General features: G+C 47.6%; 1 protein-coding gene across 3 annotated transcripts in view; it reads right to left on the bottom strand.

Annotated features, from left to right (window-relative positions):
• Positions 1–27,699, bottom strand: part of si:dkey-154p10.3 (oocyte zinc finger protein XlCOF6) — a 43,329-nt gene that overhangs the window by 14,521 nt on the left and 1,109 nt on the right. Inside the window, exons 2-6 of one of the 3 annotated variants that reach the window (XM_038796654.1) lie at positions 25,958–27,124; positions 23,299–23,395; positions 18,129–18,425; positions 3,115–3,248; positions 272–395 (exon numbers count right to left, since the gene is read on the bottom strand). In XM_038796654.1, coding sequence (XP_038652582.1) covers positions 272–395; positions 3,115–3,248; positions 18,129–18,425; positions 23,299–23,395; positions 25,958–27,122 — 1,817 coding nt within the window. In that variant the 5' untranslated portion in view covers positions 27,123–27,124. The remainder of the gene's footprint in view (positions 1–271; positions 396–3,114; positions 3,249–18,128; positions 18,426–23,298; positions 23,396–25,957; positions 27,125–27,699) is intronic. The other 2 variants (XM_038796655.1, XM_038796656.1) reach the window with 2 other exon arrangements.

The raw sequence follows: 27,699 nt of genomic DNA, 5'->3' as shown, positions 1-27,699 counted from the left end.
GGGACCTCCCGTCATTTTTAAACTGCCCCTTGGTCATCCCAACTTGGCAAAAATCTAGCCCAGAGTTTCCATTTCAGCCAAGGTTCGCCAAGGAAATGTAAAGTTACCAGAAAGTAACAAAATGCTCTGAAAGAATCCTTGATTTAATTGGCCCTTTTCAGTGCAGCACTGCCCCCTGATTTGGGTGACGGCGCATGTTGCTGAGCTATGTGGAGTGGGATGGATAAATAAGGTCAGGAACGTGATATTAATGGATAGTGTACCCACTCACCAACTATAGGAGCACAGCTGGCATTTGTAAGGCTTTTCAGTAGAATGTGTGCGGGAATGCCGCCTTAGAGAGCTGGCATCAATGGAGGCATACTGGCAGATGGTACACTTGAAGGGCTTCTCACCTTTGGAGACAAGAAAAAGAGAACATACCTGATAAAAAAACGTCTCTTGGATATATCCAGGCAATTCAAAAATTACAATAATTACTTCAATTTCGTCTCCCGCTGCAACACAGATTTTTAAACTACATTAAACTAAAAGTTTTCAAGTACTTACTGCGTAGATACGATAGGCAGAACTTTCACCATCAGTGGGGCTCGGACGTGGGTGATGCCAGCTCAGCCTCCTGATTTTTCTTACTCATGATTTAAATTTTTACTCTCCTGCATCTTGACCATTATAGTATCACATCACATTGTACTAAAAAAAAAAGAGTTCACCTTCCTGACTCTCATCTTCTCCCACATGTAAAACTGAAAAGTAAACATTAAGAACCTGAATACGTATTGTGCTGCAAAGATTCAGCAGTGACAGACTAAGTTATGGTCAAGAATTATCTGTCTAGTAAAAGCTCACACAGAATAATCCTCATTGTCTGAAGGAAATGCTGAAGGAAATGCATCATGTTCATGGAAGCCTGAAAACCTGAGGACAGCTCCACTCAAGAAATTCGGCACCATTTTCCTTCAATATATCAATACTACAGCAAAGCTCCACAGAGTCTGGATGCCATGAGGCCTCATTCCTTCTCCAGGACAAAACAACCCACTTCACTGATACCCTATCCACCATCTTAAACATTCACTCCCTCCACCACTGTCGCAATGTGGCTGCAGTGTGCACCATCTACGAAACACATTACAGAAACTCACTAAGGCTTCTTTGCTGACACCTTCCAAACTCATGACCTCACCCACCTAGAAACACAAAGCAGCAGGTGCAAGGGAACATCAGCATCTTCAAACTCCCTCTAACTCTAAGGGGCTGTTTGGCACAGGGCTAAAGAGCTGGCTTTGAAAGCAGATCAAGGTAGGCCAGCAGCACGGTTCAATTCCCGTACCAGCCTCCCCGAACAGGCGCCGGAATGTGGTGACTAGGGGCTTTTCACAGCAACTTCATTTGAAGGCTACTTGTGACAATAAGCAATTTTCATTTCATTTGATTTGCAACTCACACACCATCGTGACTTGAAAATATATTAGCAATCCAAGTCACTGGGTCAAAATTCTGGGAACTCCCTACAAATAAATAAACAAATGATCTTTATTAGTATCACAAGTAGGCTTACATTAACATTGCAATGAAGTTACTGTGAAATAACCTTTATTAGTGTCACATTAACATTGCAATGAAGTTACTGCGAAAATCCCCTCAAGCAGCACTGTGGGTATACTGACATCACAGACTGCAATGTTTCCAGGTGACGCCCATATGCCATAAATGAATAAATCAAGAAGCTTAAATAAAGGTCCATGAGGAAAAGGGCAAATGTTTAAAAAAAAATAATTTTGCCTTAAATTATAGGAAGTGTTTTATCATGACAACCGATCTTTCACAGTGTTTCATAAAAAAAAACATTACTTTCTAAAGTTATGAAGGAAAATTAAAACACAAAATGAAGATCTGTTAAATGCAATTTTCTCAAGCTGCAAAATGAAAATCTGTTAAATGCAATTTTCTCAAGTGGCAAAACTGAAATTTTTAAAAATCGCATCGACCATATTTCTGAAATAGCACTGAAGCGGCAACTTGTTTGGTATTTACTGCTCACCCGTCTCTGTCATCTTCTCCTTCCATCACCGACCCTCATTCAAAGCCATCCCCTCAACGGTGCTATATCTCTTGGCTTCGGTCAAGAACATGATTACTCTTGACCATTTCTTTCTGTGGCCCTTGTGGCCCACATTCCCCCATTCCATTCCAAGTTCACTTCCTTCTACATCCAGCCCAGGAAAGAATACCCCCCAAAGTTGTTTACAACTGCTCTTTCAAACTGCCAAGTATAATCTTTATTATTGTCACAAGTAGGCTTACATTAACAATGCAATGAAGTTACTGTGAAAAGCCCCTAGTCGCCACACTCCAGCACCTGTTAGGGTACACGGAGGGAGAATTCAGAATGTCCAATTCAGCTGACGAGCAAGCCTTTCTGGACTGGTGGGAGGAAACCCACGTGCAGACACGGGGAGAACGTGCAGACTCCGCACAGACAGTGACCCAAGCGGGAATCGAACCTGGCTTTTGACCCACCGCTGGCCACAATATCCTGTAGCTGTTTGATTGACACAACCATTTCCTTACCACTACCTCGGAAACCCTCATTATTGAGAGGATGGGAGGGTATTGGAAATGGTACGAAAGTACGTGAGCGATTTAGCCAGTCTGTATGATTGTATTCTATCATTAATTTCGTATGCAAAGTCCAATTTTAATTACAACAAAAACTTGCATTTAACTAACACCTTTCACGAATTAAGGCTATTTCAGAGGTCGGGTTCAGGGGTAGGGGAAAGTCAAATCAGGCCCCTCTTCATAGCAAGATGTGGGAGCGGTAAAGCAAGATGTGGGAGCGGTAATCAGAATTATTTTCTAGGGCGTCTCAAGAATCTCCTAACTCTAGAGTTACTGATTGAAAAGTTGAGAGGATGTTAGTGAGGTTGCTCAGGCTTTGAGATGGATAGAAACCATTAAGGGAGATCACAGAGAGAACATTGGAACTTCAAAACTAAAAAAATGAACGGCACTCTTAAAATCATTTGAAATTATTCTTGGGATTGACAGAATTTTATACTACATGTTAGGCAACAGAAAACATTTGTCCAACATGTGATACATTCTTACCTGTATGAATTCTCATGTGCTGTATTAGTGATGCCTTTAGCCTGGTTTTATAATCACAGTGCTGACAATGAAATGGCTTTATACCAGTGTGTGTTCCCATGTGTCTCTGGAGAGCCAACTTGGAGGAGCATTTCCTGTCCAAAAGGAAACAGACTTGTCAACATCATCCCTCATTCACATCGCAATGTTACAATTGTTTAGTGCCATTTAATGAACATTGCTTTATTTCACCCTTACTCTGCTGGATAACTCAATCATCAACTCTAACAAGAACGGCATTACAACAAGTTGCATTCATATAGCACCTTTTAACACAAGGTGCACACAAATACTGTTATAGTGAAGTGATCCTTACAGACATCTTGGGCGAAATTCTCCGACTCCACGCAGGGTCGGAGAATCGCCAGGGGCCGCTGAAAATCCCGCCCCCGCCGGGGCAAAAATTCTCCGCCACCCGGGAATTGGCGGGGGCGGGAATCGCGCCACGTCAGGCGGCGAGCACCCTGCGGCAAATCTCCAGCCCGCGATGGGCCGAAGTCCCGCCGCTGGGAGGCCTCTCCCGCCGCCACGGTTTGAACCACCTTCGGTGGCGGCGGGATCGATGTCGCGAGCGGGCCCCCGGGGCCCTGGGGGGGCGCAAGGCGATCGGACCCCAGGGGGTGCCCCCACGGTGGCCAGGCCCGCGATCAGGGCCCACCGATTGGCGGGCAGGCCAGTGCCGTGGGGGCACTCTTTCTCTTCCGCCGCCGCCACAGCCTCCACCATGGCGGAGGCAGAAGAGAATCCCCCAGTGCGCATGCGCCGGTGGTGACTTCGGCGGCAGATGCGCGAACCGGCGAAGGCCTTTCGGCTAGCCCCAGCGTCGGGCATCAAAGGCCGTTGGTGCCGGTTTTGACGCCAGTCGGCGTGGTGCCAACCGCTCCGGCGCGGGCCTAGCCCCCGAAGGTGCGGAGAATTCCCCACCTTTGGGGAGGCCCGACGCTGGAGTGGTTGGCGCCACTCTGCTACACCGGGACCCCGGTGGTAGGAGAGAATCCCGCCCCTGATCACAATCAACTTTTCCACATAAAAGCTGGCCTCAATAATAGTGACCAGGAAGGTACAAACAAAAATCTCTAGGGGAGGAAATCTGCCATCCTCACCTTGCCTGGCCTATATGTGACTCCAGGCCAAGACTCTGAACTGCCCTAAGAAATAGCCTCGCATGCCACTCAGTTCAAGGGATGAGGAACAAATGCAACACCCACATCCCATGAAAGAATAAAATAAAGGATCAAATAGTCTTCCAAACTTAAACAAACAGGATCACTTAGGTGAGCTATCACAGGACAAACTGCATCTAAAGTACTATGAGTCTGCGTAGTCTTTGGGAAAGGAGAGGAGGAAAAATTGAAAAATAGAAATAAGTTAGAAATGTGGATGTCACTCTTGCACTATAAGAAACAGGGCAGCCAATTTGTACATAGCAAGATCCCACTGCAAATAGCAATGCAATAATGGCCAGGTACATCTGGTCAAGGGACACAAGGCTAGGATATCCGCAGAACTCCTTGGCTTTTCTTCAAATAATGGCCATGGTATCTGTTACCTGCACGTTTAATGTTCAATGCCTCATCTGAAAGACAGCACCACTGACAATGCAATACTTCTTCATTACTGCACTGAAGTACCAGCCTAGGCTATGTGTGCTCAAATTGCTGGAATGGGACTTAACCTTCTAAATCAAAAGTTAGAGTGCTACCCCAAAGCAAAGGCTGACACTGTGCACTAACTCTGCGCTGCAAATTGACCTTTGGGTGTGTTACCTCAGTCATCAGATCTATTCTATTGAGTAAATACAAGTTTGATGAATAACCAGCATGGAGTCAAAGATCAAGGAGTTGAACCACATTACCACCTTTTATAGAATTAATGTTCTTTTATAAAATACATATACAAGTCTGGCAAAAGCTCCCATGTATCATTCCCCATAATTGCTCTTCAAAAAGTGAACAATGAATATAGTAATTCAATTAGGATCTCAGGAAAAATAATTAAGCATGAGTCAAACGTGACTACATCTACAGGGCAGCAAAAGAACAAAGACTTCCATTAATGTTGTCCATCCAAAACTTTTTTCTTTTTAAGATGAATCGTATCCATCTGCATTTCTAATTCTATTAAAACACTACTGTTAAAAATTCTGGCCATAGACAGCTGTTTTAACCATTCACACCAAGTGAACAATGCCCAGGAACTCCAGGAATTAGATTTATTTTGGGCTTCAATATACTGAAAATTTAAGTCCATATCTGATTTGCAACCAATGCTAAATGAGATAAATATACAACCACAATCTTAACCTCAGATCCTGGCATATTCCCCACTCTACCAACACCATTAAGCCGGGGACCAACCCTGGTTCAATGAAGAATGCAGGAGAGCACGCCAGGTGTATCACAGGTCTGAAAATGAGATGTCAAACTGGTTTAGTTACAAGACTACTTGCGCACTAAACAGCACAAGGGGTAAGCAATAGAGCTATGTGTCTCACAACCAACAGTTCAGGTAGAAACTCTGCTATCCTGCCACCTCCAGTCATGAATGGTGTTGGACAATTAAACAATTAAATGGAGGAGTGGCTCCACAACCATCCGCATCCTCAGTGATGGGGGAGCACAGCACATCAGTGCAAAAGATAAGGCTGAGGCATTTGTAACTATCTTCAGTAGCAGTGCCAAGTGGGTGATCCATCTCAGGCTCCTCTGAAGTCTCACAGATACCAGTCTTCAGCCAATTCGATTCACTCCACATGGTATCAAGAAAGGCTACAGGTCCTAACAACATTCTGGCAATAGTAGCGAAGGGTGGCCAAGCTGTTCCAGTGCATCTGCTCCTTTGGCATCTAGCCAGCAATCTGGAAAAATGTGTGGGTATGTCCTGTCTACAAAAGAAAAAGGACAAGTCCAATCTGGCTAATTACTGCCCCACTGGTCTATCTCGCTCACTTTGCTGGTGATCTAAAGTGTTGATGACTACTATCAAGCGGCACTTACTCAGCAATAACCTGCTCACTGACTCCCAGTTTGGATTTCGCCAGAGTCACTGCAGTTTCTGACCTCATCACAGCCTTGGTTCAAACAAAAGAGCTGAACTCAAGAGATGAGGTGAGAGCAACTGTGGCATCAAGGAACCGTCGCAAAACTGAAGTCAATGGGAATAGAATTTTTAAGTTGAATTTATGTAATATATATGTATTTTTGTGCTAAAAAAGTTAAAATAGTTCAAGTTTCATTTACAAAGAATAAAACAGCACAGGAACAGGCCCTTCGGCCCTCCAAGCCTGTACCGGTCATGATACCACCCTCTGCCAAACCCTCAGCACTTCCTAGAGCCGTATCCCTCTATACCCATTTAGGTTTTCCTATGGACCTTGGTGCCTAGAAATCCGGATGGACCTGTGGTTGAAAGGTCAATTAGTTGAATTTGTTTGTAGACATATATTTTAATGAGGTTTTATAACCCTTAAAGTTAAAGAGATGGGTTAAAAAGGGGAAGTTTAGGGGGAAAAATACAAGAAAACAATGCTGAACTAACACAGAGAAAGACAAGGGAGAGTTCAGTGTTTGCCAGAAACAAAAACAGCTGGGTTTCAGCTCTCTGGCACGAGAAATACTGCAAGGCTACTGGGAGACGGAGTTTAGAGAATTCAGGTGTTTGTTTTGCAGGTGAAGCCATAGTGAGTTTACAGGATAGTTTTGGGTGTCTTGCGGATACAAGTTGGGTGAGAAGCATCTAGTAAATGCTCAAGAATTCACCGGAATAAAATCATTTACACGTGAGCCAGTCCCAAGCAAGGAGTCTGTGTGTCAAGCTGGTGGTAACTCTTCCATTTCCCTCTTGGTGTTTGACAAGGTGTTTACTAAAACTCGCTTCCACAGCACATTTCCTTCCTGAGCGATGGTCTCGGTCTCCGATTCATTCCATGTGGATTCCAGTTAGAGTTCAATCTCTCGTGTTTTGAATCCACCCAGGATTACAGGTATCTCCGGGACATACAACACTCCATGGGCTGCTGTTCTCACCACATCCTGAGATCCACACTCAGTGCCATGCACCACCATTTGTACACTCGGCCTCACACTCCCAGCAACAATGTCTCACCTTCTCTCAAAGCTGTCCTTGTCCCCAGTTCCATTTTATTCTTCGTCTCAGCCTAGATTATGTGCATTCTTAACACCTTAACAAGAAGCTTTTACTATTCCTTTCAGGTCTTAAGGAACACAAGCTTCAGCAACGTACGGACACCAATGCCCTTTCTTGGACCCTTCAAACTTTGCCATCCCTCTGACCCCATTACTTCTTAACCCAGCCATTGCCATGTATTCACCATTTCCTCTGACCTGCTCCTCTCTATTGCCGAACAATCTGTTCTCAGCAAAGGACTCAGTTTCATCTCCTTACGTAATCACCTCTATGAATTGTGGGCTCGCGCAATGCTGAACTCTTCTTCCGTCGCCTCTATCTCTATGCTCACGTCTTTCAGTAGGAGTCTTTCCCTCATTCAATAGATCCTTTCATCTGTCTACAGTAATCTCCCTCTACCGGGACCACACCCTCTGGCCTCCTGCCTGCCCGTGGATCTTTTCATTGAGACCTGTCAGCATGACATTAGCCGTCTTCATTTCTCTGCCCATCTCATACACAGAAACCTGTCTCCCTCTGAACATGCTGCACTCCGTTTTCTAAGGTCCAATCTTGACCTTGCAATCAAATCTGTTGACAAGGGTGCTGTGTTGTCTGGCGTACTGACCTCTACCTTGCTGAGGCTGAGTGGCAACTCTCAAGACTCTTCCTCCTACCTCCCTCTGGACCATATCACCACCAAACATCACGCCATTGTTTCCAGGACAGTCACGGACCTTCTTGCATCTGCTGATCTTCCCTCCACAGCCTTCAACCTCATAGGTCCCCAAGGCCACACGGCCCACTTGCATCTCCTTCCCAAAATCCCAAAATAGGACTGTCCTGCTAGACCCATCATATTAGTCTGTTCCAGCCCTACGGAACTCATTTCTTCACATCTCGACTCCATTCTCTTTTCCCTCGTCTCTTCCCACTTACCTTTGTGATTCATCTGATGCCCTCTGTCATATCAACAATTTCCAATTCATTGGCCCTAACCGCCACCGCTACACTACAAATGTCCAATCCTTCGATACCTCCATCCCCCACTATGTGGGTCTGAGGGATCCCTCCTCCTTCCTCGAGCAGAGGCCAGAACAATCCCCGTCCACCACCACTCCAAGCCGCCGAGCTGAACTTGTTCTGTCACTAAATAATGTTCTCTTTAACTTGTCTCACTTCCTGCAAATAAAGGCTGTGGCTATGGGTACTCGCATGGGCCCCCGTTATTCCTGTCGTTTTGTGGGTTTTGTAGGACATTCCTTGTTCCAGTCCTATTCAGGCCCACTCCCACAACTCTTTTTCCGTTACATCGATGACTGCATTGGTGCCCCTTCATACTCTCGTGTGGACCTGGAAAAATTTATAAATTTTGCTTCCAATTTCAACTCTCTCTCACCTTCGCATGGTCCGTCTCTTGACATTTCCCTTCCTTGATCTCTCTGTCCCTATTTAACATAACACTTAACATAAATGAGACAATCATTGAACACTTAACATATATGAGACAACTAATTGCAATGTCTTTTAACCCATTACTTAACAGATGTTGACTGGTGATTGCACAATGTTCAACACCATTTGTGACTTGTCAGACACTGAAACAGTCCAGTCTATATGCAACAAGACCGAGACAACATTCAGGCTTGCGCTGATAAGCGGCAAGTAACATTCGCACCACATAAGTGCCAGGCAATGATCATCCTCCCTTGAAATTCAAAGGTATTATCAACAATGAATCCCCCTCTATCAATATCCTGGGGGTTACAATTGTCCAGAAACTAAATTGAACTAGCCAATGAAATAAAGTGGGTACCTTCTGATTTCCCAAGCCTGTCCACATTCTACAAGGCACAAGTCAGAAGTGTGATGGAATACTCTCCACTTGCCTGGACGAGTGCAGCTTCAACAACACTCGAGAAGCTCAACACCATCCAGGACAAAATAGTGTACTTGGATTGGCTTCCCTTCATAAACATTCCCTTAAACATTCACATCTTCCACCACTGACACACAGTGGCAGCAGTGTGTACTATTTACAAGATACATTGCAGCAACTCACCAAGGCTCCTTCAACAGCATCTTCACATCCCATTACATCTACCACCTAGTAGGGCAAGGGCGGCAGACCCTACCGCCACCTGCAAGTTCCCTCCAGGTTACACATTATTCTGACATGGAACTACATCAGCGTTTCTTCACTGTCACTCGGTCAAGATCCTGGAACTCACTTTGTAGCAACACTAGATAAGTGTACCTGCACCGCATGGACTGCAGCGATTGAAGACAGCAGCGCACATCCACCTTCTCAAGGGAAATTAGGAATGGGCAATAAATGCTGGCCTAGCCAGGGATGGCCACATGTCAAAAAAGAATAAATATAAATGCGCACACAAGAGAAAGGGAGCTTAAGTTTTCCAAACAAATGTACAAACTTTACATGGACTCTAAAACCACAAAACAAACCTATGAAAAGACAATGGGCGAGATTCTCCCATCGGGAGACTAAGTCCCGACACCGGAGTGAAAACCGGAGTGTTTCACTCCGGCGTTGGAGGCCGCTCCTCGCCCCCTATTCCCCACCCCTGGGGGAAGCGTCAATTACACGCACTGGGCCTTGCGCGGCGCTGCGTAAATTATGCAGCCGGCGCCGAGTAAATGACGTCACCTGCACATGCGCAGGTCCTCCCCGTAGGCGCCCCGCAAGAAATCTCGGATTGATCTTGTGGGGTGGCGGAGGAAAGGAGTGCCTCCTTCAGAGAGGCCGGCCCGCCGATTGGTGGGCACCGATCGCGGGCCAGACCCCTTTGGAGCGCCCCCCCGGTGCTGGATCCCCCCCCCCCTCAGGCCGCCCCCCCCAGCGTTCCTGCGCTGTTCCTGCCAGCACCGACCAGGTGTGGTTGGCGCCGGCGGGAACACGTCGTGTTGGGCAGGCCGCTCAGCCCATCCGGGCCGGAGAATCGCCGCTCGCCCGTTACAAACGGCGAGCGGCAATTCTCCGAGCGGCAAGCCGTAAATCTCGCCGCGCCGGTTTGGGGGGGGTGGGAGAATCGCGTGCGGGGGCGGGACTCGCCCGACGCCCCAGCGATTCTCCTACCCGGCCTCCGGGGGGGGGGGGGGGGGGGGGGGGGGGGGAGGAATGATGCACCCAATGTGAGAGGGTGAGATTTTAGTGGATAAATACTGAAATAGAGCAAATGTATTACTGGATAAATTCCCTTTCTAATTCTGTGATGATACAATCATATTAGCTTTTCAGGTTGTTTGTCAAACATTGCTGTAAACATTTTGTCCAAAACTTTGCTAATTGTATGCATTATTCAATGTTTACGTGACGATATGATTTGCTGTCTTACTGGTTACAGGCACCACCCAGTCCTGCACCAAGCCAAATGGACCAGATCCAAACCCCAGTCTGCGTCTGAAGCTGACTGCAATCAGAGTGGTCTCAGCACCCCCAGGGTTAGGCATCAGTAAGGTCTCCTGATCACTAACCAGTGACTCCTGCTAATAAAGGATCTGCAAACGGGAAATTCATGAGAATTTAAAAGCACACCTTGTTTTCACTTTTCTAGGACAGATAAACTTTGCAACCTAGTCATATAAAAATAGATTAAAATGTTGTAGATGCTTTGGCTTCTTACACAGTGATTCTGGAAAGCCGGAATTTATAACCACCATTCATGAATAACTATCCTGAGACAATTTCCTGTCCCACCCTACTTTATCCATCACTACTCGGGGCTGGTTTAGCACAGGGCTAAAGAGCTGGCTTTTAAAGCAGACCAAGGCAGGCCAGCAGCATGGTTTAATTCCTATACCAGCCTCCCTGAACAGGCGCCGGAATGTGGCGACTCGGGGCTTTTCACAGTAACCTCATTTGAAGCCTACTTGTGACAATAAGCCATTTTCATTTCATTTCATTCTTTCTCCTTCATGTAGTTTCCCCTTTAAATGCACTTTTGCTACTGACCTCAACCTCTCCAAATGCAATGTTCCACATTCTCACCACTCAGGATAAAGCTTTTCTGAATTCCTCACTGGATTTAGAACATAGAACATACAGTGCAGAAGGAGGTCATTCGGCCCATCGAGTCTGCACCGACCCACTTAAGCCCTCACTTCCACCCTATTCCCCTAACCCAATAACCCCTCCTAACCTTTTTGGGCACTAAGGGCAATTTTGCATGGCCAATCCACCTAAACTGGGAGGAAACCGGGGCACCCGGAGGAAACCCACGCAGACACGGGGAGAACGTGCAGACTCCACACAGTCGGTGACCCAGCGGGGAATCGAACCTGGGTCCCTGGCGCAGTGAAGCCACAGTGTTATCCACTTGTGCTGCCATGCTGCCCACTTGTGCTACCATGCTGTGGAAATTTGTTACCAATTTCTACCTAGAGTAGCCTAAACATAGGACAAATGTGGGACTCAGCAACTTTCAGTTTCACTACAGGCGGAGTTTTGGGGAAGAAGCGTTAGTGTGCATATCGAGCTGGATGGAACGAATGAGGAGGACATGGTACACCTATCTTTTGCTGCCCTCTACTGGAATGCACTAAACAACACAACCAGCTGCTGCTGGCCTCAGCTCGACTACAGGATGACAAATTTAAAGTTTCCTCAATTAGTGTTCTGCCTCACAATCTGCAAACAAGCAAACTGGATCTTTCATTTGCGTATTCTTATGGAAACAAAATTATTTGGTTGATTTCATGGGAGAAGTTCATTTGCTGGGATTTCATTTTGGTTGGAGTTTTCTGCGAGATTATGAGAGTCGGGTAAAGGAGGGATTGGCTTTTCCTTGACTGATGGAGCCCTGGGGGTAAAGCTGCGGATGATGAACCAAAGAAAACTTGCTACCTTTGCTTGAAAAGGGAGCGGTACAGACAAGTCAAAATGATGCATGTGGTCAATATATTGGCTATCCTGATACAAAAAATGCACAAGAGCAAGACACTCACCAAAGTATTTGTTAGCTCAAGTATCTCCACTATATTACTGCATGACAGCAACAGTGACCTTTACCCTCATAAGTTACAAATACAAATGGTATTCTTGTTTTACCTTTCAGGAATTCTGGCCTGTCCAATACCATCACTAAGCAACCCATATTTAGACATGACACGACTCTTGCATTCTGGTAAATCCTCTAATGACAGTGGGTATGACTATGAAAGACTCCAGTAAATGCTGCTTGCACACTAAGAGTTCATGCACTCATGGTGTGGGTGATTAATTCCATAGCCATGGTAGAGCTCAGGTTTAAATATCTTTGTCATTGCAGGGAAAAGTGCATCGCCAAAGGGAGCGGCTAGCAAATGACAGAGGCTCACTATCCCCCAACACACCCAACCTGAAAATCCCACCCTTGGAAATAATGGGCGGGATTGTCTCAGCCCACGCCAGGTCAGAGAATCGCCGGGCTGGTCGCGATTCGCATGACGCTGCCATTGGCACCCCCCCCCCCCCCCCCCCTCGGCGATTCTCCACCCAGGATGGGCCGAGTGGCCGCCCAAAAAGAACCCGAGTCCCGCCGGTGCTGTTCACATCTGGTCTTACCCGGCGGGACCTCGGCATCCATCCTGTCTGCGGCAGCCTGTTAGGGAAGAGGAGGTGTCCGACCCCGGGAGCGATCGGGGGCCTCTTTTGCCCTGCGTCGGCCCCTGTAGCCCTACGCCATGTTGCTTCGGGGCCGGTGCGGAGAAGGAGGCTATCGCACATGGTCGCAGCGCGCATGCGCAGACCCGCGCCGCCCATTTGATGCCAGTATCGGCAGCTGGAGCGGCGTGGGTCGCTCCAGTGCCATGCTAGCCTCCTGTAGGGCAGAAGATCACTACACATAGCGGCACGATGATGCCGTCGTTAAACTCTCCAGTTTTTACAATGGCGTCAACACTCTGCCTTTAGATGGGAGAATCCCGCCCAGGGTACCTCAGTCTGCTGAGCACATAGATTCTCTGCCATTTGAAAATGCATTAAGCCCTGTATGACATTATGGCATGTACATCCAGTGAGGTGTGTTGCAAAGAGTGCAACTCTTTGATTGGAAGCAATAAATGCTTCTTTTTTTTATTATTTTTACATGTGATTAACAAAACCCGAGACTAAAGGGCATCCTCAATGACAATTTACATATTGTATAGAATCTTTCATATAGTAAAATGACTCAAGGGGATACACAGGAGTATTATCAAACACATTTGACTCCGAGCCTCGTAGGCAAATATTCGGATAATCAAAAGCTTGGCTTGTCTGTGCTCTTCAGCCCTCGTTTAACCCTTTTCTCACAAATCCTTGAGCATGTTGTCATCTTCTTGCTCCAAGCCAAATTTCCACAAAACTCCCAGTTCAACTTCTGCAATGTTCCTAGCACTGAAACCAACCTGGCCAAAATCACATTCTCTAACTGTATGTGTGTGTTTCACCCATGACATTGAACCTAGTTGACCATACCATTCTCTATGCACAATAACGTGCTTTTGTCAACTCTAGCTTACAGTTTTCTAATACCCCCTTGCCAGTTTTCCATCCTCCCTTTTCGGTGGACTCCCAACCGCACAACGTATTCGGGTCTGTTCTTCCATCATTCCAATTCTCTCTGATCTACACGGACTCCCTGTACATCATGCAGCAGGTTTGAACCTGGTCCTCTTCTTTAATTTCTTGGTCCGGCTCCTACGCCACCGATTCAACCTCCATCACCCCCTTCCAGCATCCTTCAGTCATCCAACTCTTTGTCTTCTCCCTCCTCCGTTTGTGCCACCACAGGGCAACCCCCTGTCCCACTGGCCCTAGACTCTGGAACTTGCTTTTGAAATCCCTCCACCTCTCTACTCATTTACATCGGGATACACAACCCAAATAGCTCATCTTTGAATTTGTTCTTAAAACCTATTTTCTCAACCAAGCTTTCAGTCACCTCTCCTAAATATCCCACCATGATTTATTGCTCATGTTGTTTCTAAAAACAGAATTGTGTCCATAAAGTGACGCGAGACATTTTTCTGTATAAATGTATATTTCAGCGTGAATAGGATGATATCCGGGTGCTCCGGTTTCCTCCCACAGTCCAAAGATGTGCGGGTTAGGTGGATTGGCCATGCTAAATTGCCCCTAGTGTCCTAAAAAGTAACGTTTGGGGGGGGGGGGGGGGGGGGGGGGGGGGGGGGGGGGGGGGGGGGGGTGGGGTGGGCGGGGGCGAAGGGCCTGTTCTGTGCTGTACTGTTCTATGTTCTATGTACTTCTATAACAGGAGCAACTTCAGAAAAAACAACTGGAACCTTTTTCTGTGTGCCGGTTTCTACGAGGATATAATTTAAGATTTACTCTTGCAGTAATATTTTGAGAAGCGCCACTTCTCCCGGCACATTTCCATATTGCATATTCAACTCAATCTCAGGCTGTCAACATAGCGAGAAATATTAGAAGTGACATAATAATCTTTATTATTGTCACAAGTAGGCTTACATTAACACTGCAATGATGTTACTGTGAAAATCCCCTAGTCGCCACATTCCGACGCCTGTTTGGGTACACTGAGGGAGAATTCAGAATGTCCAATTCACCGAACAGCACGTCTTTCGGGACTTGTGGGAGGAAACCGGAGCACCCGGAGGAAACCCACAGACATGGGGAGAACGTGCAGGCGCCGCACAGACAATGATCCAAGCTGGGAATCGAACCTGGATCCCCTGCGCTATGAAGCAACAGTGCTAACCACGTGTTTCTGATCAGCAGGAGTGACACTAAACCCATCGGAGACATGTTACTGTGCATATTCCTACCCTAACAGGCATCAAAATATGGTGACTGAACTTCCTGCCTGTGCTGCTGCTGTATCCCGGCTCTATAAGGCTCCACATAAATGAGCGAACAGCTGGAAGTGAGGTAAGACTGCCAACTGAAATCAAGTTAACTAGCAACCCCCCCCCCCCAGCCCCCTCAACCCGGCAATATTAAGGTTTACAATAGCCATGGTCGCCCCCATGAGAGATTGACTGGCATAATTAAATCTAAATCAGGAGAATCATTAGGTGCAATTGCTCCCCTGGAGGGTATGAGGTTTGTATTTTTTTCCTCACCTGGTCCTTAGTTACAGAAATGCTCTGTTTCTTGCAGGATTGGCAGTGATACTATTGAAATCTCCCAGGCTCTCTTTCTCTTCCTTACTGGAATCAAGGAGCTGTCAACAGCAGGGGAATGTGAATGAGCAACTGTTACTTCTGACATACAGCGGCCTGTAAGGCAGTGCATGGAGAGTAGCCTGAGAAAAAATGAAATGAAAGTACAAAGCAAGGACCAAAGAAGACTGACGATCCCGAAAGAGGGTGGATTTTGATGAACAGTTGCCAAAAGGACACGGGCAACTTGTGGGCATATTTAAATACATTGATTTATTTAGGTTGTGTGCGTTTCTTATGTTAGAATTTTTGCCTTTGTTGGGGGAGGCGCGTGATCAAAGTAGGAGTCGAGAAGATAAACAAGCACTGTGCTCCAGAGAATTTGCCAACACTGCTCTGACACAGCTGCCAGGAGATGCTTCCGAGCTCCCACATTGCCTTCACTGAGCAACTCCCCTATGGCTGGCTGAATTCAAGTAGAAATGTATCACAGTACTTCATAATAACACAAGTTGCTGCTGGAGCTGACTGCGCTGCTAGAAAATCACCAGGAATAATGATGCATTCTTTTCCCTGAAATTGAGGCAGGTGTAGGAAAGAGTATATTATAACTCGATGAATAAATACGAGCGATAAAGTTAACAACTTATTATGTCAATCATTTCAATAGTTCTCTAATTCAGTGCAGGCTTATTATTTGAATTATTAACATGTCCAGTGCTCACTAAAAAGTAGCTTATTTGCCATCATTCGTTGCTTGTGATAAATGTTTTCTTTGTGCCAGAATCAGAGTTTTTGGCTTAGTGACACATAAACAATGTGCATTACTCTACGACGACAGTTACACTAATTGACCTTTACCAATTTGCTGAAAAAAGTTTACAAGTGTAGTTGCTGGTGCCAGATCTAATGGGAGTGCCGCAACAGGTCTGATTTGGGGCTGTTTCACACCTAACTCGTTGGGGCTAATTGGTCTGGGGGGAAATTAGAACAATGGAGCTTTTTTATTTGCGTAAAGCACTCCATGCCTGATGAGAATTTCTCTTTTCTGAATTGATTGTTGCAGTTACCGATGTTACAGTAATGCAGTTCTTCAGCACAAATAGACGTACAAATATGTACCCAGCATGGCCACTATCAAAAGGAAGTAATTTTTTGCCCAATTCCTCTAGTTGATCAGGCACAAAGATGGAAAAATGGATTTCAATGTAACAAAACGGGGGGTAATTTTGACTTTATGCAAATATGTCAAACAGGCATTAACACATTTGCAGTTTGGTTTACATTTCTGATGCTGAAATAGAAAATTCCCACAATATTTCCAAAACTGTGGGTCGAAGCATTTCTTCAGTGATGGAGTGATCAAGTTGATTATTAACTTGGGAATTTTTTCAGCTCATAAATGATCCCAATCTCTTACAAAAAGCAAGAATCCGGAAAAGGTTTCTCAGCCAAGTCCTCGAACACAAGTTGAGAGCTTTGACAAAGATCATATGCTGCTGAAAACCACAACGCTCAAAGCAATCGAATACCCACCAGCAGCATAAAGGCAAGATCATAGCAACTGTGGCAAGATCGCAGTCACATTACATCGGAAGGTTACCTGGATGTTACCAAGTGCAATCTCAACAACTGTCATTTTACAAATTACTAACAACATCTCTTAAAATGTGCGTTCATTATATTAAAGCACAAGTTCCAGCAGCCTCTTAGACTCCAGTCTACTTTGTAATTAAGATAAATGGAAATCTGAATTAAACATTTCAACAACAAAAGTAACAACTGAAAAGGCTTGAAATCTGAAATAAAAACTGGTGCGGGGGAGGGATGTAGAAGCCGAATGGGAGCAAGGGATGGAAGTGGTCACCAAGGAGGCGAGAAGAGGTGACTCAGAGGTAAGTAGAAAGAGTCAAAGTTAGAAAGAGTCAAAGTTTTAATCAAAATGAACATGAGTCAGTAAATTAGTAAGAGGATTTCTGGGCCATCTTAGTTTCAAGGCAGCCAATAGGTTTTCGAATGTAAAAATGAGAAGTCTTGGACATAACCCAAACTCACTATAATAAATAAAAGCAAGATACTGCAGATGCTGGAAATCGGAAATAAAAGCAGTAAAATGCTGGATAATCTCAGCAGGTCTGGCAGCGTCTGTGGAGAGAGAAACAAAGTTAACGTTTCGAGTCCAGATGACCCTTATTACAGCTCCAAAACAAAAGGGGAGCAGATTCCAAGTCACGAAGGGTCAGATTAGGGAATGGTTAAAAGCTTGGACAAAATGATGGGGTCGGAGAAGGAGGAGAAGCCTCTGGGAGAGAGTTCCAGAGATCAAAACCGACGGTTCTAACGTAAATGGTGGGCAACAGGTGGACGAGAAGAAAAAGAGCATCGTAGAACCACAAAGTGCAAGAGGAAACACGGGCCGAGTGGGGTATCTGGCCGAGGGATAGGTGTCTGATGGGGGCTTGGAGGATGAGACTGAAGGTTTTAAATTGAACGTGTTGTGGGGCTGGTGTACAGGAGATGGGGTGAGCGGGACACTGAGATTTGGGTCTGTTGCAGTCAGTGGAGGAAGGGAATGGGAGGCCAGGAAGAACCAGAGAAGCAGTGATGCGAGATGACACAGGTAAAAATGCCAGAAGTTCCTTTGCTAATTAGTACCCTTGCTTCAAGAGACAATCGATGCTTTTTAAAAACAATATTTGGCATTCTTTAGTTTGGTGAGTTAATACCTGGTACAAATATTGCAGACAAATTCCTTGCCTGGCTTCTTTGACTTAATTTGAAGCCCCTTTTCCTCGTGCCTTTTCCTTGTTATTTCATTTTCTTTTTCTCTCTTTTCCTTTGTCTTCTGATGGACTTGTCTGCGGTGTTTATTCACTTGCCGCCTGTACTTGAATGTCCGTCCACAAAACTGGCAGAGAAATGGCCTCGTCTCGTTGTGCTTTGCCATGTGTTCCTTCAGTTCAACTCTGACAAAAGCAGAAAATAATTCCATCTCAGGCTGCAAAAACAGAAAGCACATCACCCTGCTCACACATAAATTGCTGTATTTTGAACAGGCTTCTAGATATTTGAAGAAAAAAGCCCAATGATCGAATGTCAAGCTGAGAAAAATTGGGGGAACATTTTTTAAACATTTATTTTCTCCCCCATTGTCTTTGTATGTGTTCCTCCGAAGGATGTACGCTCTTGTGGTATGGTGCCACAGAGCAGCTATCTACTACCATTCTTCACATCTGATTACAGAAAGTGCAGGGGTAACTTTGATCTGCCCCTTCAGGGGGAAAAAAAGAAAGCAGTTGTTGGAGAGGCAGTTAAAATCATCCACGCAACAGGTTTCCCAATGCTCCCCTTTCATTTGCCCTTCTGAGCATGAAGGACACCTGTCAGAAACCAGTGGAGGCTTTCTTTAAATATATCGAACCTGGTATATATATCAGCTATATATTAAATATATCGAACACACACATTACACCGCCCCCTGCGCACACACACATTACCCCCCCCCCCCCCCGCGCACACACACACCACCCCACCACACGCGCACACCACCTCCACACGCACATTACCCCCCCTACGCGCACACACACACCACCCCCCACCCACACACACATTACCTACCCCCCTGCGCACACACACATTACCTACCCCCCCTGCGCACACACATTACCTACCCCCCCTGCGCGCACACACATTACCTACCCTCACTGCGCGCACACATTACCTACCCCCCTGCGCGCACACACATTACCTACCCCCCTGCGCGCACACACATTACCTACCCCCCCTGCGCACACACACATTACCTACCCCCCTGCGCACACACACATTACCCCTCCCTGCGCACACACACATTACCCCCCCTGCGCACACACACATTACCTACCCCCCTGCGCGCACACACATTACCTACCCCCCTGCGCGCACACACATTACCTACCCCCCTACGCACACACACATTACCTACCCCCCCTGCGCGCACACACATTACCCCCTCTGCGCACACACACATTACCTACCCCCCCTGCGCACACACACATTACCTACCCCCCTGCGCGCACACACATTACCTACCCCCCCTGCGCACACACATTACCTACCCCCCCTGCGCGCACACACATTACCCCTCCCTGCGCACACACACATTACCTACCCCCCTGCGCACACACATTACCCCTCCCTGCGCGCACACACATTACCCTCCCTGCGCGCACACACATTACCCCTCCCTGCGCACACACATTACCCCTCCCTGCGCACGCACACACATTACCTACCCCCCTGCGCACACACATTACCCCTCACTGCGCACACACACATTACCTACCCTCACTGCACACGCACACATTACCTACCCTCACTGCACACGCACACATTACCTACCCCGCCTGCGCACACACACATTACCTACCCTCACTGCACACACACACATTACCTACCCCGCCTGCGCACACACACATTACCTACCCCCCTTGCGCACACACACATTACCTACCCCCCTTGCGCACACACACATTACCTACCCCCCCTGCGCACACACACACACATTACCTACCCCCCTGCGCGCACACACATTACCTACCCCCCTGCGCGCACACACACATTACCTACCCCGCCTGCGCACACACATTACCTACCCCCCCTTGCGCACACACACACACATTACCCCCCCCTGCGCACACACACATTACCCCCCCTGCGCACACACACATTACCTACCCCCCTTGCGCACACACACATTACCTACCCCCCCTGCGCACACACACACTACCCCCCCTGCGCACACACACATTACCCCCCCTGCGCACACACACATTACCTACCCCCCTGCGCACACACACATTACCTACCCCCCTGCGCACACACACATTACTCCCCCTGCGCACACACACATTACCCCCCCCCTGTGCACACACACACACCACCCCCCACACGCGCACACACACACCACGCCCCACACGCACACACACACCACCCCCCACACGCACACACACACCACCCCCCACACGCACACACACACCACCCCCCACACGCACCCCCCCACACGCACAACCCCCCCCCCACACACGCACAACCCCCCCCCACACACGCACAACCCCCCCCCCACACACACCCCTATACGCACATACCACTCCCCACACGCGCACACCCCACATACACGTACCACCCTCCCATGCATAGCACCCCACACGCCCACACTGCAACCCCACATGCACACACCACCCCCCTACACACACTGGCCAACCCCCCGCATGCACGCACACTACCCCACAAATGCACGGATGCCAACCCCCACACACCACACACCTGCACACCACCCCTCAAACGCACACGCACCACCCCCCCACACCACCCCCCACACGCATATACACCACCCCCCACCGCACGCATTCCCCCCCCCACACGCACGGATTACCCCCCCCCACATGCACGCATTACCCCCCCGCACGCACACATTACCCCCCACACGCACGCATTACCCCCCCCACACGCACACACACATTACCCCCCCCACACACACACGCTCACATTACCCCGCCCACACGCACGCACACATTACCCCACCCCACACGCACGCACACATTACCCTCCCACAGGCACGCACACATTACCCCCACACACATACATACCACCCACACGCACCAACCCCCATGCATAGCACCCCCATGCCCACACCAGTCCCCCAAATGCACACATGCCACCTCCCCCACACGCACACTACCCCCCAAATGCACGTACGCCACCCCCACACACCACGCCAACACACTACCACACCACGCCCCCACACGCACACATACCACCCACCCCCACACGACCCACCCCCACACCACCCACCCCCACACACACCACCCCCCACACGCACACACCACCCCCCCCCACACGCACACACCACCCCCCCACACGCACACACCACCCCCCCCCCACACGCACACACCACCCCCCCCACACGCACACACCACCCCCCCCACACGCACACACCACCCCCCCCCACACGCACACACCACCCCCCCCCACACGCACACACCACCCCCCCCCACACGCACACACCACCCCCCCCACACGCACACACCATCCCCCCCACACGCACACACCATCCCCCCCACACGCACACCATCCCCCCCACACGCACACACCATCCCCCCCACACGCGCACATCATCCCCCCCACACGCACACCATCCCCCCCACACGCACACCATCCCCCCCCACACGCACGCCATCACCCCCACATGCTCACACCACCACCCCATAGGCACACACACCACGCCCCGACGCGCGCACACACCACTCCACACGCGCACACCACACAGCCCCACACGCACACACCACCCACCCACACACCACCCCCCCCCACATGCACACACACCACCCACCCACACACCATCCCCCTACACGCACACACCACCCCCCCACACACACCACCCACCCCACACGCACACACCAACCCCCCCACACGCACACACCAACCCCCCCACACACACCACCCACCCCACACGCACACACCAACCCCCCCACACGCACACACCAACCCCCCCACACGCACACACCAACCCCCCCACACGCACACACCACCCCCCCACATGCACACACACCCCCCCCACCGCACACCCCCCCCCACACGCACACACCCCCCCCACACGCACACACCCCCCCCACACGCACACACACCACCCCCCCCACACGCACACACACCACCCCCCCCACACGCACACACACACACCACCCCCCCCACACGCACACACCACTCCACACACGCACACACCACTCCACATGCGCACACACACCACTCCACACGCGCACACACACCACTCCACACGCGCACACACACCACTCCACACGCGCACACACCACTCCACACGCGCACACACACCACTCCACACGCGCACACACACCACTCCACACGCGCGCACACACCACTCCACACGCGCGCACACACCACTCCACACGCGCGCACACACCACTCCACACGCGCGCACACACCACTCCACACGCGCACACACCACACCCCCACACACCACACCCCCACACGCGCACACACGACCCGCCCACAGGCCGCACACCACCCAACATGCGCACGCGCACACACCACCCCCCTACACGCACACACAACCCGCCCACACACACACACCACCACCCCCCCCCCCACATGCACACACCACTCCCCCACGCCCGCGCGCACACCACCACCCCACACCACCCCCCGTCACACTACCCCCCCAAGTCACACTACCCCCCCGCGCGCGCACACCACCTCCCTCCATCCCTCCTGCATGCATACACCACCCCTCCTCCATGCACACACGCACCAAAAGGGGAAGTGTAGAAATTACTTTAAAAAATTATTTGATGGGTATTTGTTGCCCATCCCTAACTGCCCTTGAATGGAGTGGTTAGCTCGACCATTTCAGTCAACCACATTGCTGTGTTCTGGAATTACAACAACCGATGATAGAATCATGGTCACCTTTACTGAGACTAGCTTTCTGGATTTATTATTTAAATTCAAATTCTACAAGCTACTGTGGTGGCCCGGCGTCTGAATTACTAGTCTGGTGATATCACCACTACACCACCAGCGCCCCCTTATGACGACTTTAAAACCTAATCTGGTTCGAAGCAGTGCTTTTGACGTGCTTGCTAAATAAACAGGAACTCCGCGTGATGTTTTCACTACCAAACCTGCTTCTTAGGGAATTCAAAATTATTCAGAAAAAGGATGCTTTGACTGAAGTTCTCCTAAAAGAGGGAGGTTCATTCTGAAAACTATCCTTCCACAATCCCCAGACTGTTCCTGCCTCAGGGGATAACAAAAATGTGGGCTGTGCTTTTATCTCTGGCCCTTAAAGCTATCCATGCTGACTCCAGTTAGTTACACCACTCAACGTCATAAAACACTTACGTTCTGAAGAATCTTTTGTCACAATCAGTGCACCCGTGTGGTTTAATACTGTTGTCATGGTTGCACAGGTGTTTATAAACCTTGTTCCATGCTTGATCTGATTTTTAAAAAATAGAGTTAATTGCAAATCATTACAGTGCTTGTGGCTTTGATCTATACCTTAAAGGTGAAGGTGGCGCTATTATGTGATGGAGGAAAGTATTCCTCCATTTTACATGAAAAATACTGATTCAAGTATAAGTTCTCAGCTAGGGCAGGCAATGCAAGGGATCTAGAAGTGGTGTTATCATTAAAAGGAGGAAATTATCCACCATTCCTGTTCCCAGTCACTATTCTGCAATCCTGTTGGATTTATGCCAGGATTACAATGCCACCTGAGGTTCTATAACCTACTGACTGTCAAATCTCACCAATTGCATTCTGGACTGTGACATCAGGCCAGCCAAGCAGCCAATCCGGATCGCCACACAAAAAAGTGTCCAGCATTAAAACTTTTGGTATACTTCCAAGGGGTTGAGGTGCAGGGGTGGTGTCCCTACCTCTGGGCCAGAGGCTCCGGGTTCAGGTCCCATATCAGGACTTGATGGTCATGGGCGGTGTTTTCATAACATTGCCAAACAGGTTAATCTTTCCAATATGCCTGATGGCAGGCAGTCACAGCAACAGAGCTTTTGGTCAGTCATATTGTAGAAGGCAATGGCTAATCCCTGCAGTACCTTCAAAGCATAATCATGGACTAATCCAATGAAGTCCATGTCACCAACACCCTCTAAGGGCTTGGTACCTGGAGGAGGAGGATACCAATCCAGCAGATTCACCATGAATGGCTTCTGATAAGTCAGGTGATACATGGTACTGTGTAACATTCCATATGAAATGTTATGTACAAAGTTACTTGCTGCAAAAGTAGTTATGGTTAACCTGACCACATATTGTCACTGCTACTTATTCATTAAGAAGTCTTACAACACCAGGTTAAAGTCCAACAGGTTTGTTTCAAACACGAGCTTTCGGAGCACGGCTCCTTCTTCAGGGGAAGGAGCCGTGCTCCGAAAGCTCGTGTTTGAAACAAACCTGTTGGACTTTAACCTGGTGTTGTAAGACTTCTTACTGTGCCCACCCCAGTCCAACGCCGGCATCTCCACATCATGACTTATTCATTAAAGCAGAGATTAATTAGATGTTTATTACTGTTGGTGAAGAATTTGCAGATTGATAGGTGCACGTAAGTTGCCAAGTCTGAAATAAAGCACTGAATATATATGCAAGTGTTGGATAAATACATTTATAAATATTATATAAATATATTTGACATGAAGAAGTGTGATTCACTCAATATTTCTACAGATCACCTGTGACATTACTCATACTTAGTAAAATGGGCAACACGGTAGCACGGTGGTTAGCACAGTTGCTTCACAATTCCAGGGTCCCAGGTTCGATTCCCAGCTGGGTCACTGTCTGTGTGAAATCTGCACATTCTCACCGTATCTGCGTGGGTTTCCTCCGGGTGCTCCGGTTTCCTCCCACAGTCCAAAGATGTGCGGGTTAGGTGGATTGGCCATGTTAAATTGCCCTTACTGTCCAAAAAATGTTAAGTGGGAGTTACTGGGTTACAGGGATAGGGGAGATATGTGGGCTTCAGTAGGGTGCTCTTTGTAAGGCTGGTGCAGACTCGATGGGCCAAATGGCCTCCTTCTGCACTGTAAATTCTATGATTCTATGAAAATGAGAATCATTGGATGATGATTAAAATGTAGTCTGTACAGTTCCGGTTAGCACTGCTGCTTCACAGCTCCAGGGACCCGGGTTCAATTCTGGCCTTGGGTGACTGTGTGGAGCTTGCACTTTCGTTTCCTCCCACAGTCCAAAGATGTGTAGTTTTGTGGATTGGCCTTGATAAATTGCCCTTAGTGTCCAAAAGGTTAGGCAGGGTTATTGGGATAGGGTGGAGGCATGGGCTTGGGTGGGGTGCTCTTTCCAAGGGCCAAGGCAGACTCGATAGGCCGAATGGCCTCCTTCTACACTGTAAATTCTATGATTCTAAAGCATCTTTCAGTTATATCTGTGAACACTGATCCTGAAGTGTAAATGCGCCTCTGATTATTCTACTCAAAAGATTTTGTGATGATGATAAAACTTTCAATTTTCTCCCAAAGTCCCTTGGAATATGCATTCTCTATTTTTGTTTCGGATTCCAGCGCTGCCCTTATTTTGCTCAAGTTCAGTCGGAAAGGCCAACAGGTTTTACCCATCGAGTCGCCATGAAAAGCAGCTAAGCGGCTGAACATAATTCTTAACTGACCGTTCAAAAATGGTGATCAAGAGATTCAGACACTGAAGATTTACAGAGCACCCGAATCACACTAGCTTACTGAAACACCGATGAGATAGTCTCCCAACATTATTACTTTACAAAATTGTAAACATATTCTTTTAGAACACATTTTAGTACAATTTCATCAGTAATGTTTAACAAAGGAGATGTACTCTGTCAATATGTAAAGCCTAGACGGAGACAGACTCTGCAAATAAAAATAAACGGATCAGACATCACTTGACAACTTCGTGTGAAGGGAATGAATAAATCTACCAGTAAAATCACACTATGTACAGTTAAACCTGCCGGTAAAATCACACTCTATACAGTTAAACCTACCGGTAAAATCACACTCTGTACACTTAAACGCATTCTGATAATGACAGGCAGAATGTAAATCTCTCACGTTCTCAGAAGAATAGAAAGATGGGCACTTTGAGCAGTAAAAGTGGCCTGGCTTTTGTTGGTGGCTGACTTTATGCAGTTCCCAAGCACGCTGCCTGGTGAAAACTTTCTTGCAGAACGAGCAACGGTAGGTCGACCTTTTGGCATTGTGACTCTCGAGGTGCTGTTCCATCAGGTTCCACTCTGTCATGCAGCAGCCACAGTACATGCATTTAAAACCTGTATCGCTATCATGACAGTTCAAATGAAGGTTATAAATGTCTTTTGACTTCAAGTCCAGCTTGCACATCTTGCAAATGTAATGTTCATTTTTCGAGCCAGCTGGAGGTTTTTTAACATTGTTGGAATATTTGTTTTCATTCCGCTTTTTCTTGCTCAACTGCCTTTGCTTCCTAAGAATTACATGATCATTATTGTCTTCCAAGTTCACTGTATGAGTTTTATTATTATTGGATATCCGACAGAGGCCGAGTGACATAAGGTGCTCTGACTGAGCTTCCTCATCATCTTCAGGCACACCGGTCTCAACTGGGGATGGCTGTGGCCCTGATGCCATAGGATGGGGTTCATCGAATTGAAAAGATGTAGACTCCACTTCGAATAGTGTGACCTCGCATGCATCAGCAGTATGAAGATCATCATCGTGCCCTCCAAGTCCAATTTCACAGGACACTGGGCTAATGTTGTGAAGCATCCTGTACATAGGAAGAAGAAACGACATCCTCTCTAAGTTGTCCACAATGTCCTCAGCGACCTTACTCTCAGTGTCCATGTCCACATCAGTGCTGTACGAGGAGTCATGCTCTGTGTGACATGTGCCACTCACCCTCTTAGAAGGCTGATCATTGACCTCGGGCTTATGAAGGTCTTCAACGTGGGAGTTCATTTTAATCTTCAGGCTGCAGGTGAATGCACAGATTTTACATCTGTAAACTTCAACAAGGAATAGCTCCACAAAGTTTTTAAAATGGTGTTCAGTGTCCTCCATATTGCTGACATATAAACTTGATGTAGTTGTCTCTTCTGACAAATGTAAAGTCACTGGTGGAATGTTATGACACACAAATTTAGCTTCATTCATCTTCTTTAAAATAATCATATCTGCAAATACAAACAATGGATTGAAATGGCAAATGGTAAAATTCATTACATGAACTACTAGTCTACCCCTGCTGAGTAAATCCTTCTTCAAAGTTTACAATGTAGCTAATTGCAGAATGTAGCTCTTAACTTACATCTCATGAAGAAAAAAAAATCTGTGGAATACCGCACAATACTAAAGGTTAAGGAACAATTAACACTGCGTTTGTAGAATGTGGGGTATGTTATTAGATATGGAAGTCGTCAAAATTGTGGTCATTAAATGTATGAAAATAATAAAGAAACCAAGAGCTGAAATTCCTTGTGTCAATAACTTTAGTAAAACTGTTAGCATGACTACAGGGTGAGATTGCCCATTATTATTGACATTGACTACATTTAAATAGGCACAATCTCCATAACTTCATCCTGCACTCACTTTAAACTAGTGTTTGGTGCATGATGTACTCCACTTCCTTGGATGATTAAACTTTCTGGTTTACTAAAGGCAGGTTACACAGGTTGCTGCTGTGTATGTCGTTGACTCATCATCATAAAGGACAAACATCCATCCTAATTCTAATCTAAAACCACAC

This window comes from Scyliorhinus canicula, chromosome 5, assembly GCF_902713615.1.
Source record: "Scyliorhinus canicula chromosome 5, sScyCan1.1, whole genome shotgun sequence".
In the NCBI taxonomy this organism is placed as follows: Eukaryota; Metazoa; Chordata; class Chondrichthyes; order Carcharhiniformes; family Scyliorhinidae; genus Scyliorhinus; species Scyliorhinus canicula.
This window is presented reverse-complemented; position numbering and strand designations above follow the sequence as displayed.